Source organism: Trematomus bernacchii, unplaced genomic scaffold (genome assembly GCF_902827165.1).
Source record: "Trematomus bernacchii unplaced genomic scaffold, fTreBer1.1, whole genome shotgun sequence".
In the NCBI taxonomy this organism is placed as follows: domain Eukaryota; kingdom Metazoa; phylum Chordata; class Actinopteri; order Perciformes; family Nototheniidae; genus Trematomus; species Trematomus bernacchii.
This window is the reverse complement of record NW_022987784.1, coordinates 496,712-511,089: the sequence shown is the minus strand read 5'-3', so window position 1 is coordinate 511,089 and position 14,378 is coordinate 496,712. Positions and strand designations below refer to the sequence as shown.

At 42.5% G+C, this 14,378-nt stretch overlaps 1 protein-coding gene across 1 annotated transcript in view; it reads left to right on the top strand.

Annotated features, from left to right (window-relative positions):
• mon2 (MON2 homolog, regulator of endosome-to-Golgi trafficking) overlaps positions 1–13,037 on the top strand; it is a 43,757-nt gene extending 30,720 nt beyond the window's left edge. The window contains 15 exon segments of the mRNA XM_034149431.1: positions 513–688; positions 811–973; positions 2,462–2,590; positions 2,592–2,756; positions 3,436–3,634; positions 4,617–5,260; positions 5,954–6,097; positions 7,418–7,435; positions 7,970–8,098; positions 9,571–9,761; positions 9,846–9,906; positions 10,254–10,377; positions 10,625–10,832; positions 11,527–11,609; positions 12,047–13,037. Of these exon segments, the coding sequence (XP_034005322.1) occupies positions 513–688; positions 811–973; positions 2,462–2,590; positions 2,592–2,756; positions 3,436–3,634; positions 4,617–5,260; positions 5,954–6,097; positions 7,418–7,435; positions 7,970–8,098; positions 9,571–9,761; positions 9,846–9,906; positions 10,254–10,377; positions 10,625–10,832; positions 11,527–11,609; positions 12,047–12,210 (2,598 nt within the window). The 3' untranslated portion in view covers positions 12,211–13,037.
• Positions 13,038–14,378: the final 1,341 nt, after the last annotated feature.

Genomic DNA, 14,378 nt, shown 5'->3' with positions numbered 1-14,378 from the left:
TTGAATACCCATCTTTAAGTTTCCAGACGGCTTTCCTTGAGTATATTAACTCTTATAAAATGTATTTTATATATTGGCACCAAAATGCCTGTAATGACTACTTTATATTAAAATCGATTAGTTTGCTTCACTTTCAAGCTTCTGCTTTCATTATATTTTTCCATACTCTTTTAGTTATGTAGCTCTTTTAGCTTGTCTGTGTGTCATCCCTGCCACTCAGAGGACTGGGTTTATGCAACTAATCCATTGTGTTAGAACAAATACAAAAAAGACGGTTATGACTCACATTTAACAACCGTCTGCAAAAGCACAGAGATATCTGAAATGACTTAAAAAAATAACTGTTGCCAAAAAAGTGATCAACAATTAACTTGCAGTCAACAGCATTGAGCAATCTCTCATTATTCGGTTTAAACCCGTATGTCTCCCCAAAACTGTATTAAATCAAATGTTTTAGATGACTCTTTTATCTCTGGTAAATCGGTCAACATCTTCCTCTCTCTGTCCCCCAGCGACTGCAGCTCCTGTTGCTGAACCCCCTGAAGGAGTTGTCCAACGTGCTGCATGCAGACATCCGGCAGAAACAGCTGGAGAGTGTCCTGCAGATCCTGCAGAGCCAGGGAGACGGCCTGGGGCCCGGCTGGCCCCTCGTCCTGGGAGTCATCGGGGCCATCCGCAATGATCAAGGGTAAGAGAACCGAGAAGGAGGAAGAGATGGACAAATCTAGGGAATCAGCCTAAATATCTGTTGCGAATAATCCATGAATTTGACCTCAACCGAAGCGTGCCTTGTTTATTTTTCCCCTTCAGCGAGTCCTTAATCCGCACAGCTTTCCAGTGCCTGCAGTTGGTGGTGACAGACTTCCTACCCACAATGCCTTGCACGTGCCTCCAGATCGTAGTGGATGTAGCCGGCAGCTTCGGCCTCCAGAACCAGGAGCTCAACATCAGCCTCACCTCCATTGGCCTACTGGTGAGATACCTTGTCTTGTAGACGTTTTTATTTTAGTGTTTTGCTCAGACACACACTCGGGGTTACTGCTAAGATGCTCAGTAAAACATATGGTCAACTCATTTAGAGCAGGGGTGTCAAACTCAATTTCATCGCAGGCCACATTAGCATTATGGTTGCACTCAAAGGGCCAGTTTACTTTAAGATTATATAAATATATAATATATATAAAATAATGTATTCTATGACATTATTGCCTCTGCATTGGATTATTATCGGATAGGGTAATAACTTCATAATTAACTACGTCTGAAGGCAAAAGTCTAGGGCAAATAATTGCAAGTCTCTTCAGTGCGCATGCATTGTGGGACATGTAGTTTATTGGCAACGTGCTTCTGTAAAGCGGCATGTAACCATATAATAAACGTATCATATTCTTTGCAAGCTCTTGCGGGCCACATAAAATGAAGTTGCGGGCCGGATTTGGCCCCCGGGCCTTGAGTTTGACACCCCTGATCTAGAGGCTATAGGTCAAATTATGCAATATAAACTAAAGGAAAGACAGATTTTCCAAGATCAGAACGAGCTCAGGGGGTCTTACTCATACGCCAATCACTTGAGTGGGTTAGATATGGTCCAGTATTATTGTGATATATGGCGGATACCCAGTAACGACTTTGTAAATAAGAAAATATCAATATTTCTCCTGCCTCTCTGCAAGAGAAGACCAAACAAAATGATTATACAGGTAACAAGGTCATAGTCAAAGATAGAGCAAGTCTAAGGTTTTATGTTTATCAATCACATCGCTATAGTCCAGAACTGATAAGCAAACGCATCCCCTTTCTACTAATCATATAAAAGCTGGTTCCTTTTCTGTATGAGGAGCTAATCTACTGTTGCAGTTAGCTCACAAGATTTGGTATGGAATTTGTAATTCAGCCGGATGCCAAAATATTTATATACCAATATCAATAATAGATTTGTTTGCTGCAGATTATTATAATCAATATGTCTGGCTCAAGGAAAAAGCACGCATTTTGATTTTGTTTCAATTTAAGTTTAATAGGTGTCAATTCTCAAGTGTAACTGTGTGTTACTATAATTTGTAGCAAGGCTACGCTAACAAGAATATGGTTAAATAAATAGTAAAACAAAATGTCTGCCTTATATTACTACAGTGTATTTTTGACTTGTTTGTGAAAGGTTGGGTCCGTCTCTTTTCCAATAGTATTAAAGTTGATAATTCCTTGTTTTGCATTATTTGATCTAATTCAACAGCACTGAAGCACTCTGCAGACATTTTATAGATTCTCTCTACAGTATTCAGGACATGCAAAACCCAATATTGATCTGTGGTTTGCGGAATTATTTATCTTGGGAGTGTGGCTGTTCCTGCGAGATTACTTTATGGTAATATGATAGCAAAACTGCCAGCAGCGTTTTACCGACCTTCCTCTCCAATTAATGCCCGCACTCCTTAACCCCACTTCCCATTTTCACCCACAGTGGAACATTTCAGACTACTTCTTCCAAAGAGGCGAGGCCATCACACAGGATCTGGAGAGGGAGGAGGAGGCTCTGCAGAAGCAGGCCAAGGAGAAGGGAGAGACCCTGAACAGGCCTTTCCACCCCGCCCCCCCCCTTCGACTGCCTGTGGCTTTGTCTGTACGCCAAGCTGGGCGAGATGTGTGTGGACCCCCGGCCTGCTGTGCGTAAAAGCGCTGGGCAGACAATGTTCTCCACCATAGCCGCCCACGGGACCCTGCTGCAGCAGCCCACATGGCACATTGTGGTCTGGAAGGTAACACCCAAGGAGTTGTAAATGATATTTAATTGTATTGAATAATCAAAGATGTATAAAAATAACTGAGTACAGAGTCAGAGGAGCGGCTCTGTTCTTTCCTATGAGAGTTGCTTGGTGGTTCATGCAACCAAAATGTCTTGACTTTTGAGTGCAACATTACTTTGATCTGTCCTGGATCTTCTTTATCAGCAACCCCTGTTTTAAAGATGCGTAGGAGCTTTAGACGCCAGTGAGTGTTTACTGACTGAAATTGTATTAAGTACAGACCTTAATTTGGGAATCTAACCAAAAATATAATCAAAAAGTCATTGACATCGGGACAAGGGAGGTCAGAAGTGCTAAAAGCCTAGATAATGTCCAGGTTTAATTCCTGCACCACGCCGTAGAGGAAAAATACCTCTGGATTTGTCTACTAGTGCAATTTACTGGGTATTTGATTTACCTCAAAATACCGTACTCTTGTTTACAGACGGCGCTTTCCAGTCAATGGGAAATAGTAGCCCAATTGCAGGAGTTGTAATTTTACTATGCGGCGGCTACAAAACATTGCTTCAAGCCTGGCACACAAACACATTTTTTATTTGTACTTACAATCTTAATTTAAATGATTATAGACCTCAAAAGGCTGTCTCCTAATCTCTTTCTGACGGTTGAACTCTCTTCATGTCACCATCAGGTACTGTTCCACCTGCTAGGCCGCGTGAGGACATCCTCCACCACGGCCGACAAGGAGAAGATCGAGTCTGGCGGCGGGAACATCCTCATCCACCACTCACGTGACACCGCTGAAAAGCAGTGGGCGGAGACGTGGGTGCTGACACTAGCCGGGGTGGCACGCATCTTCAACACCAGGCGGTACCTCCTCCAGCAGCTAGGTGAGCCAGGCTTCATCTGATATGGTACTCAAGCCCTTTATGTGATGTTGCTGTACATAAGGTATGCCACACTTCTGCAGTTTGCCACCACGGAACTGTAAACAATAGCAATTACATATTCAAATGTATTCATATGTCTGTCAGGCGAAGCAAAGGTTCAGGCTGTTTTTACTGATTTATTACCACACATCCATTCATGTTGAGCCCCATGTGGACAGGATTAATATTCCACAGAGATAAGTATGATACAACATGAGCTCCTCATTAACTGCACTCATCCCTCTGAACAGCTCAGCCGAGGTCAGGTGACTCCTAATATACAACACATTCCAGCCAACTACAGTTAATCACTTAGACTCTGCTCTTCCTACATATAGCTGAGATAAAAGTAATTACTGTTGCTGGCAGTAGCATATCATATGGGCCTCCTGGGGTACATTTATGTAATTGAAAATAGGCTAATGTTCATAATGATGAAAATAGAAACAGTAAGTATAGTTGTCAGAATGTGTCCTCTTTAACTTCAATGTGTTATCTTGGTTTCAAAACCTGTGAAAGTGAAAATATAAAAAAACATGTTAAGCCAATATTAACTGCCAGTAGTGCCGCTAATTAAATAGGCACATTTTCATAATGATAACATTAACAGACAACTGTGACCTGCAGTTCTAAGTATAGTTGTCAGTATGTGTCCTCTTTAACTTCTGATCAAAGTGCTATTTGTGGCACTTTATGTACAACATGAATCCGAATCAGAAATCCTTTATTCATCACACACCATTAACATCATTAACAGGAAAGAGCGCAGTGCAGATAAAAATCTAATAAATACACATGCATGGTATTAAAAATAAGAACAAAAGTAGCAGCATTATAAAGTAAGTGAAAATATAAAAAAATATGAATTAGCAAATATGAACTGCCAGTAATGCCGCTAATTGTCAGTCTCACACCCCTCCATCATCGTGCTGTGTATCTGCAGGGGATTTCTTCGAGGCCTGGGAGGTGTTGCTGAACCACATCCAGTCGGCGGCGCTCAGCAAAAACAACGAGGTGTCCCTGGCGGCCCTCAAGAGCTTCCAGGAGATCCTCCAGATCGTCACGCCTGTTAGAGACTGGGACAAAGCAGGGGACGCTTTCACTGCTATCGGCGTCCCCCCTGTGCTCATCGACCCCCTCTCGGCGTACGGCCCCGGCAGACCCCTGGTGCGCTCGGACTCTCTAGTCGAGCGGCTGACGCGGTACAACGGCGCCGAGCTGCAGGCCCCTCCCCCTGGAGAGGAGTCAGCCTTAGAGGACTCTGCGTTGTGGTGGTCGGCTTGGAACACGTGGTATCGAACAGGAACGGACAGCACGCGGCCCCCCAGCGGCCCCACGGAGAAGTTCTCCTTCATCCCCAGCCAGCCCTTCCTCACAGCGTTGATCCAGATTTTCCCGGCGCTCTACCAGCACATCAAATCCAACTTCAGTATGGAAGACCTGAAGAAGCTGGGGGTCATCCTCCACGGGGCCGTGTCCGTGCCCATCAGCAGCGACGCCTCGCCCTTCATCCTACCCTCCTACACTGAGGCGGTGCTCACCAGCCTGCAGGAGGCTGTGCTCACCGCGCTGGATGTCTTGCAGAAGGTGGGCAAAGCAGAAATGTGTTAAAATAAGAATAAGGGTGAAAAAAGGCTCTTATCATTTATTGTCCATTATGTTGAGTTATGGTCGAAGATGATGAGGTCTCCACTTTGAATTCAGCAGGAGCCCTTTGTTGAATTCATCCTCCTCTCTCCAAGTTTCCTGTCCATCTCTAGACTTTAAAGACAGAGCCAAGGAGATAAATTATAGCAAGAAAACATAGTTATCCCCTAATCCCGGGGTAGGAGCAGCTTAACCTATATATCGCAATACTACAAATAACTTCTTAAGGGCTGCAACTAATTACTATTTTAATTATTCTGATAATGTCATAATTTTAGGGTGATAAATTGTTGGTTGTACTTCACCAAACAGTTATATAAAAGCAAAGCAAATCCTTCCATTTGAGACATAGGACCCACAAAATGTGAGCAATGTTTTTATTGGACTGAAATAGTGAATGTAATCGGAACAAAGCTTTTTCTTGTACCTTTTTAACTGAAGTTATGACTCTAAATGAGTACCATGTCTTTGGTAAAAGCAGACCCTTACCTTCCCTGTCGAGCCAAAGTTATTTCTTCCCATTCAGTGTCAACTCAGTCCAGGAAACAATGTGTCAGTGTGCTAAATGATGCAATACGCAGTCCCGTGGTGGATGTCAGCAGTGTTTGTTCCTCCCTTCCCTCCCTGCTGCAGGCCATCTGTGTGGGACCGGAGAACCTGCAGGTCATGTACCCGGCCATCTTCGAACAGCTGCTACTCTTCGTGGAGTTCTCCTGCAAGCCTCCTCAGTACGGCAGGATGGAAACCAAACACGTGGCCAATGCCAAATACAACCAGGTACGAGGAAACAGAATCGGCCGTTTAACTGCTTGGTTATCATTTGCGATTTACGTCCTTTTTACAGTTTGTTTCATTAAAAATGTTGGATGGTGTACTCTGTTACTCGTTGAGCTTCTCTCTCCAGCCATCCTCTACAAGATCATCCCTCTTCTTTGATGTTCATGAAGCACCCCTGCTCCCATTCCCTTTAGTCTTGTCCTTATGAAGCCCCTATCACGGCCCTCAGGGAGATTGACAGGTTCCTCAGGACCCCCATTAGTGGCCCCGAGCCATTTCTTCCTCACTTCCCTTCCTCGTGCTACATCCTGCTGGCAGCACACCAGAGACATCTTTCACTACTTTTAAGTTCAAACACAGTTCAAAGTCATTTAAAGAACACATTTGTTTGCCAGTGATCTTAAGCAAGACTACATTATTTATAAAACCACAAACAATTCTCCTTTCTTCTTAAGATCAGAGGAGTCTTATCACAACACTGATATCTTACTTACTCATTGTTGTTGCCTAAACTTACAACATCCAGCAGGTGCTATGTCTTCAGGGAAACGCTGAGAGTTGCAGTCTGGTACAGAGAAATGTTAGCGCCACACATTTTCCTGTCTGACATCCTGAGTACCAGTCTGTTAGTCCTGCATGTGGGGTCCAGACTTGGCCCTCAGAATCTGAATCTGTTTAAGTTGTTTAATTGAGAGCGTCAAACAACATTTCCACCCAGCCAAACAAATGCTTTGGGTGGTCTTTATAATGCCTCGTTGGCTTTTGGTGCTAAGAGTACGGTGGCCGACAAGTGCAAACGCGCTACCACCGCCCAAAACATTTCCATTTAAGAGAAACGCCTGGCAGCATCAGAAACTATGCAAATATAAAAACACAAAAGTGCCAATGCAAATAGAGGAACATCTTCACCAACTTGACAACACATGCGCAGCGTTTAGAAAACAATGTTGAAGCTCGGGGATTTTAAACTGTAACTGTTGGTCCCCTTTTCCGTTGTCTTTTGAGCTTGGTTGTGTTTTGTATTTGCTGCATTACGTTTGTGCAGCGCCTTTAGTAAACGCTGCGCATGTGTTGTCAATTTGGTAAATATATTCATTCATTTCAATGTGTTTTGGCAGATTAGCATTGTTTTTTTGAAACTTGCAGTGCATAATGGAAGTGTTTTTGAGCGTTGTAGCACGTCAGCACCTGTCGGACACCATATAGGAGTGTTCCCCTAATTCAGTCCTGGTTAGAATCTCCTGCAAATGGGTTACAACCGAAACACCAGTTTAATTGCGATTTTCTCTCATTCTGTTTCTCACTGGATAACCATTTTAGATCCAGCTCTTTGCACCGGTGAGTTCCGTCATCATCTCCTTCAGCCCCCCCCCCCTCCCCCTCCCCTCTATAGTTTTACTAAGCTGTGCTGAAAGGTGGCGAGCCTCCCTCTGCGGTAGATGAGATATCACACCGCATGGTCGGCTCTCACGTCTCATCTGCGTCTCCTCACTCCATGCTCCCCCCCCCCTCTCTGCCTGCCACTAACTGGTGGTTATGCGTCTGTGTGCACAGCCCCTGTGCAGCTCCATTTTCAGTTGATTTTGTGTTTTTTGGTGATGTTCATACGCACATGTGTGGTTTTGTTAATATTTCTTAAAGACACACTTTGTAGCATTAAGTCATTTGTTTGGCTGTAACATGTCAGCTTGGGTAAGCCTAATAAACTAAACGAAAAACCTGAAAAACAAATTCTGTGTTACTCATAAACGTATACAAAGTGTGCCTTTAAAAAACTGCTTTCAATGTGGTTCTGGTTATAAGTACAAACAAAGGTTTTCAGATGAGTCCGACTTAAATATCCTGTTTCTCTTCAATGCTCTTGCCCCGCAGGCAGAATGGGTTGCCTTAAACTACGTGCCCTTTGCTGAGCGCTCCTTGGAGGTGGTGGTGGACCTGCACCATAAAACGGCGTGCCACAAAGCTGTCATCAACGAGAAAGTTCTGCAGAACATCATCAAGGTATTGTCACCAAGATAGGGTCATCGTGGGCAAGAAAATCCTGGCACAGTTTTGGAAATGTTTTCCAAGACTATCATTCTGACAAATTGTACCAAAAGCAACAAAACTAAAAGTTGGGATGTACAATCTCACACTTTTTGTCAATTTTAAAGCGTCTGTTAAAGTTAGTTTACATGTGCATTGTCGAGTGTACAATGTCAAAATGTTGAGCACTTGCCCAAATGAACCGTGACTTGTTAAGTTTTCTTTCTCAACTGTTCCTTCTGGCAGCCCATTGAGCAGAAGCTGTTGTTGAAGCCTGTTCAGTCATACAATTGGGTGTTTTATTATATAGTTTGTTGACCCAGAATTACACACGGTAGAACATTGCTGCTGCACTCCTAAGAAACCTCCTAGGCAAGTTGATCTTCTGGCATACCCTCAATGACGTCAAAGCAGGTGTTTTACATATGCTGACTAAGGCAAACCACCAATTCTTTAAACCCTGTGTTATTTTTTGCTGCACTGTAAACACTAGTTTATATAAACAATGGATCAAATGACTGCATGTATCTAGTTGCTCATAGTGACAGACCTACAGGTTGATAAAGTGTCCCATTCAATTCAGCTTGATTATAGACAACTATGCGATTGAATAGTCTGTATTCATAATTGTTTGTGTCATGCCATTTCTTCTAACGGCAAACCGTCAATGGGTGGTGAATTGACTGACTGGATCTTGTGATTTAATTTCCAAAGGGATGTTTGTCTAAAGTAAAATGTAATACAGATAATTTGTATGCATAACGTTTAGTATATTTAGAAATCATTAGTTAATTCTGTTTGCTGTCTAAAAGGAATCTGTCAATGTCCATCTGCCTCTGGGCAACTTTCACTTCACTTGTCTCTCTGACTTGATAGTATCGATCTTAAGGTTGAAATATTACATAAGGTAAGTGTAAAGTGAAGTTGCGGCACAAGATCAGCAGCATTTTCTGAAATATGTCCTTAGTGCAAGTCATGGAAATCCTTAATTTTTCTCAAAGTTGACCGTCTCGTTTCTAACACCTGTGTTTAAACGCACTTTTCCCATAGTCTGTTTGTAAGAAATCTAAAACCAAAGCACTAAAGGTTCCCCATAGGCAAATCCAAATCTGGCTCCCATCCTTTTTCGTCTCCAAAACAAGAAGGCAATGCTTGCAAAATCCCAACCTAAGGGAGCCCAGCTGTTCTCTCAGAAGAGGACGTTGTCAAAAAATATGTTTTATTTTTTTTCGTTCTGTAGAATGAATACTGCTAGTGAAGAGAATGTCCTGACTTTGATGTTAGCTATATAAATAACAGTTTCTCCACATTTCAGTTTTAAAAGAGAAGGAGATGAAAGGTTTTCAGCTGCATTTCGTTTGATATATTTTACCTCCATTCTCTGTGTTTCAGTCTCAAGATGTTTTGTAATTGCCGTCTTCTCCTTTGTTTCCCCTTTCACATTCAAGACTTTAAGAATGCCCTTGGGTTTGAAGTACGCCTGTCCATCAGAGAGCACCTGGAAGCTGGCCGTTTCATCTCTGCTCAAGGTGCTGTCTATCGGGCTGCCGGTGGCGCGTCAGCACGCCTCGTCTGGAAAGTTCGACACTATGTGGCCGGAGCTGGCCAATGCCTTTGAAGACTTTCTTTTTACCAAAAGGTACAGATTCAGGCAATATAAGGTTGAATACGCACCTTTTTAAGGTACCAAACTCATTATTTCGTTGTTTTTTTCCATTTATAGCACACCCCCAGATAACGTTTCTATCCAAGAGTTTCAGAAGAATGAAGCCATTGATGTAGAGGTAAATACTTTCCTAGCATCCAGTATATCAGTGTCTCTTTATTATATATATATACCACTTCATAGACTCTATGCCTTACATTAATGCACACATTTGAATACTGTCAGACCTGCACAACCCTCCGAAATGGGAAACATACCAATACTGCACATATTTAATTGTATTATACTTTATTTTTACGGGTGTATCTATATTTCCTCTATATTCCATGTAAATATTGCTATATTTTAATGTTATAATAACATAATACAGCAGGGCAAATTCCTCGTATGTGTAAACCTACTTGGCAATAAACCTGTTTCTGATTTGGATTCTGAAGGTGACCCATTGTGTCTTTTTTATTTTAGGTGGTCCAGCTGATCAGCACAGAGATTTTACCGTTTGCCAACTTCATCCCCAAAGACTTTGTTGGCCAGATAATGGCCATGCTCAATAAAGGCTCCATTCACTCGCAGTCGCCCTCATTTACAGGTAAGATGTCACTTTTGCATTTGACTTCAGCTCTGTTGTTTTGTGTTTCTGCGACTCACGGGACGGCAGGGTGGCCGCACACTGAAACTATTAAGTCCTTGGGCCCTCCCTGTGGCTCATCACTAACAATGGCTGCTGTCAAACTCTTCATGTGTTGTGCAAAGCCCTGTGTCTGCCCTCATTGTAAATCACTCTGGAGAGCAGCCTCAGCAGAACGTCTCATATGTAAAGTGTTTTCTCGTGACAGAGGCCGAGATCGATGTGAGGATGAGGGAGGAGTTTTCTAAGGTGTGTTTCGAGACGCTGCTGCAGTTTTCCTTCAGCAACAAGGTGTCCACTCCACAGGAGGGCTACATCTCTCGCATGGCGCTGTCTGTGCTCCTCAAGCGGTCCCAGGATGTTCTCCGACGCTACGTAGAGGACGAGAGGTTGAGCGGACGCTGCCCCCTGCCCAGGTACACCCAACCATACACCTCTTAATATGAATCTTGCACCTGCTTTTGCAAAAAACATCTTTTTATATGATTTTGAACTGATTTTCCACCAGAAACGTACCCCATAATACTGTTTATTGTTAGTGTCATCATTAACCCTGAGACATTTCGCAAGAAAGAAAAAAGACCACCGAGCTTCAGCCCTGCATCCATCACTTGTCCTTTTCTCTTTTTGTAAACAACACAAAAACCACTGTACTTATCCACTTTTACAAACTGGCACCACATTAAAGGGTTCGGTGTCATGCTTCATACTGCATTTTTTCTTTTTCCTCAAGACATGATAGAAGTTAAATTATGCCCATGGGGAAATTGCACCATTAGTACAGAAAATGACTAAAGGACGGTGGTGGGGGGGGGGGGGTTGAGAAAAATAGGATAATTAGAAAATACATATGAAGAGCAATTGCAAGGTTATTTAAATTCAGACACACACATTTTAAGAAACTAAAATATGTCGTTCAATAAAAGTGCCGAACACATGCTTTATTTCTTTCTGAACATAGTCATAGTGGTCAAATACCTTAAATCCACATCTCCTTTGTTAGCTTATATCTTTTGAGCAACACAAAATTCTTCTAACTGTAACATCTTCAGGTTTTTTGTACAGTATGTAGGTGTAGCTAATGAAGGTCTTTGGTATTTCTCTTTTTAGGCAACAAGTGACGGAGATTATCTTTGTGTTGAAAGCCATCAGCACTTTGATGGACTCGCTTAAAAAGACACAGCCAGAGAATGGTGAGTATCAAACTTTTGAAATGGATTAAATAGATCTTTGGAAGAGGTGACACTATGATACAAACATCATCTATTCATTTCAGCTAAATGTGTCAGAGTACAGTTGGGACCGTTTTTCAAATGAGTTTTTATCTCCAATCTGGGTGGAGCTGTTTACGTCTCCAGCAAGGTCAATTACTAGAAATCATTATTTTAACCGCAATCGTTCTGAAGTGAGGCATTTGAAAATTACATTTTTGAAGTGCCCTTCAGGATGTTTGCACTACATCGCCCTTTATTCAGAGCAAAACTCATTTCCGTACGCCTGTGGGAATTTCATGATGGAAATTATTTCTTTGATTGCCTTCCATCACAATTCATATTCTCTTCTTCCTCCCCTCCCCACTCCCCCCTTTGTATTTTCTTCCCTCTTGTTCTCTCTTGTTTACTGTCTACAGTGGATGGCAACACATGGGCTCAAGTGATCGCCCTGTACCCGACACTTGTAGAGTGCATTACATGCTCCTCGACTGAGGTGAGCTCGGCCCTGAAGGAGGCCCTGGGGCCCTTTAAAGACTTTATGCAGCCACCTGTGTCCAGAGTCCAGAACGGAGAGTCCTGACCAGGCTCACTCAAATTTGTTTTTTTTATAACAAAGAAATCTTGAATGTGTCTTCTCCACCCACGTGCTTCAAAAGTGCACGGACATGAACTCAACGTGAGCCCCATCTACAGTGACATGAAGTGACCCCTGACGAAGAGAGATCCAATGAGGCCAACGCCCCCCGACCTTCATGCGCATCATCGTATGCTTCTCATGTGAGCCGATTACTCATCTGCCCCCTCCATTCTCATTCAGACTGACTGCACTCTTGAGTTAACTACAGAGATTTGAAAAAAAATTGCAGTGTTGCCTCTGTTTGTTTTATTCTCCTGATGAGGCGGAATCGATGTACAGTGTGTGGTGATAGTGTTGATGATGTAATTAACTAAAAAATGCAACAACTGGGGCTTTCTTGATCTTAAAAATGAACACTTAAACTTTTCCAACATTTTCAACAGTAAGGATTTTATGCAAGAAAACAAATCTTACTGTAACATTCCATGTCATCTATAGCCAGCCATCTGAGAAGGGATGTACCTGTCTGTATAAAATAAATGGGACAATTCTACGATCAGCTCTGTGCTCCGAGTGTGCTCAGTTACAATGCATGTTAAGTTCATTAACGCACCATCTTGAAAAACATAAATATTTAGGCATATAAATTCCCTTTTTTAAAGTTGTCCTGGATTAATAATGGCTCCACTTTCAAATTAGCTAATGACCTGCTAGATTAAAGTGTTCTTCAATACAGGATAATGTTTATTTAGGAAATGTATTTATTTTAAGTAGATAGGGGGAATGGTTCATTTGTGATTGACAGGTTTCAATAAAGGCCATTCTAGGTGCTCTTCGAGTTTTAGTCCTACAAATGTAACTCTTTCACGGTTTGTTTTTAGATCATAAAAGGAAAAGGAACATTTTAACATCTTAAAATGTGTTGCTCAACACTGTGGTACTCTGCTACACCCTCTTGTGTCAATGCTTGTTCCAAAAAACAAGATGGTGTCGGCTAAAATGCCCAACATGAGGCTTCAAAACCAATGATGTCATTGTGACTACGTCTACTATTCAAATCGTTCAGTGACAAACGTGAATTAGTCCGTTTTCAACTAAGAAACAAGCCAGCTCACATAGGGAAAATGATTTAATAAGATGCACTTAATCTAAATATATCACCATACAATTATTATATTGTTAATTTCTCCACACTTTTGAGTTGTGCTTAGTCATAATTTAGCAATACTGCCATCTATATAGTTAGTGGCTGTTAGTTACTTCATGAACAGACCTATATAACTCCCAAAATACCACACCATTCATATTGCAGATTGTAATTAAGCCTTTGTGTTACAGAAGTTTAACACATATTTATTGTAGTTTCCTGGTTTTGATATTGTATCCACATTTGAAGTTGAGGGACATTTAAAAGATAATTTTTTTTGAACATGTGTGGAAGTATATCTCCTTGTACTGAACAGTAGGTGGGGTTATAGCTGACTGAAGCTCAGGAATAGAAAACAGCTCCACTTTAAACGTTGGGCTCGTTTCCCATGCAGCAGACATAGATAGCCTTCCCATGCTTTAGGGACCCCTCGGCTCCCCTACATGTCCCATGAAGATCCCCGGGTCCGAGTTTCGGATGATCTACTGGGTCATATGAGGGGAAGGGACCGTTTTGTGGTTTGCAATGAAGACGGGGAGGAGGAGGAGGAGGAATAGGAGGAGGAGGAGGAGGAATAGGAGGAGGAGGAGGAATAGGAGTGGGAGGAGGAAGAGCGCGGAGGGAGCAGGTCTGCTTGGGCGGGTTTTCCCTCTTATTTCAAGTCTGCACAGAAGAAGAGAGGACGGACAGTCAGCATGGGAATGTCGCTGTACAGTCCAGACGGTGCATTTCTTTCGACATTTTTTCCGTCTTTTTCTTCTAATGTCGTCGTCTTCGCCTCGCTCTTTCACCATGCACTGGCTGAGGTAGTAGTTTGTGCTGTTGGTTGGGTTGTGACACTGCCCGCTATGGAGATGACTGCGCAATCTACTGCCTTGCTAGTGCTGGTGCCTCCACTTCGGCCGAGGAAAAAAGAAAGCCCCGCTCACAACGCTGTTATTCGGTTTAAACAGGTAATGCACAACGCTAGTGTCGCACCATGTTAAATATTCAGCTGTAATGTTACTGCTTTTTGAACTGAACC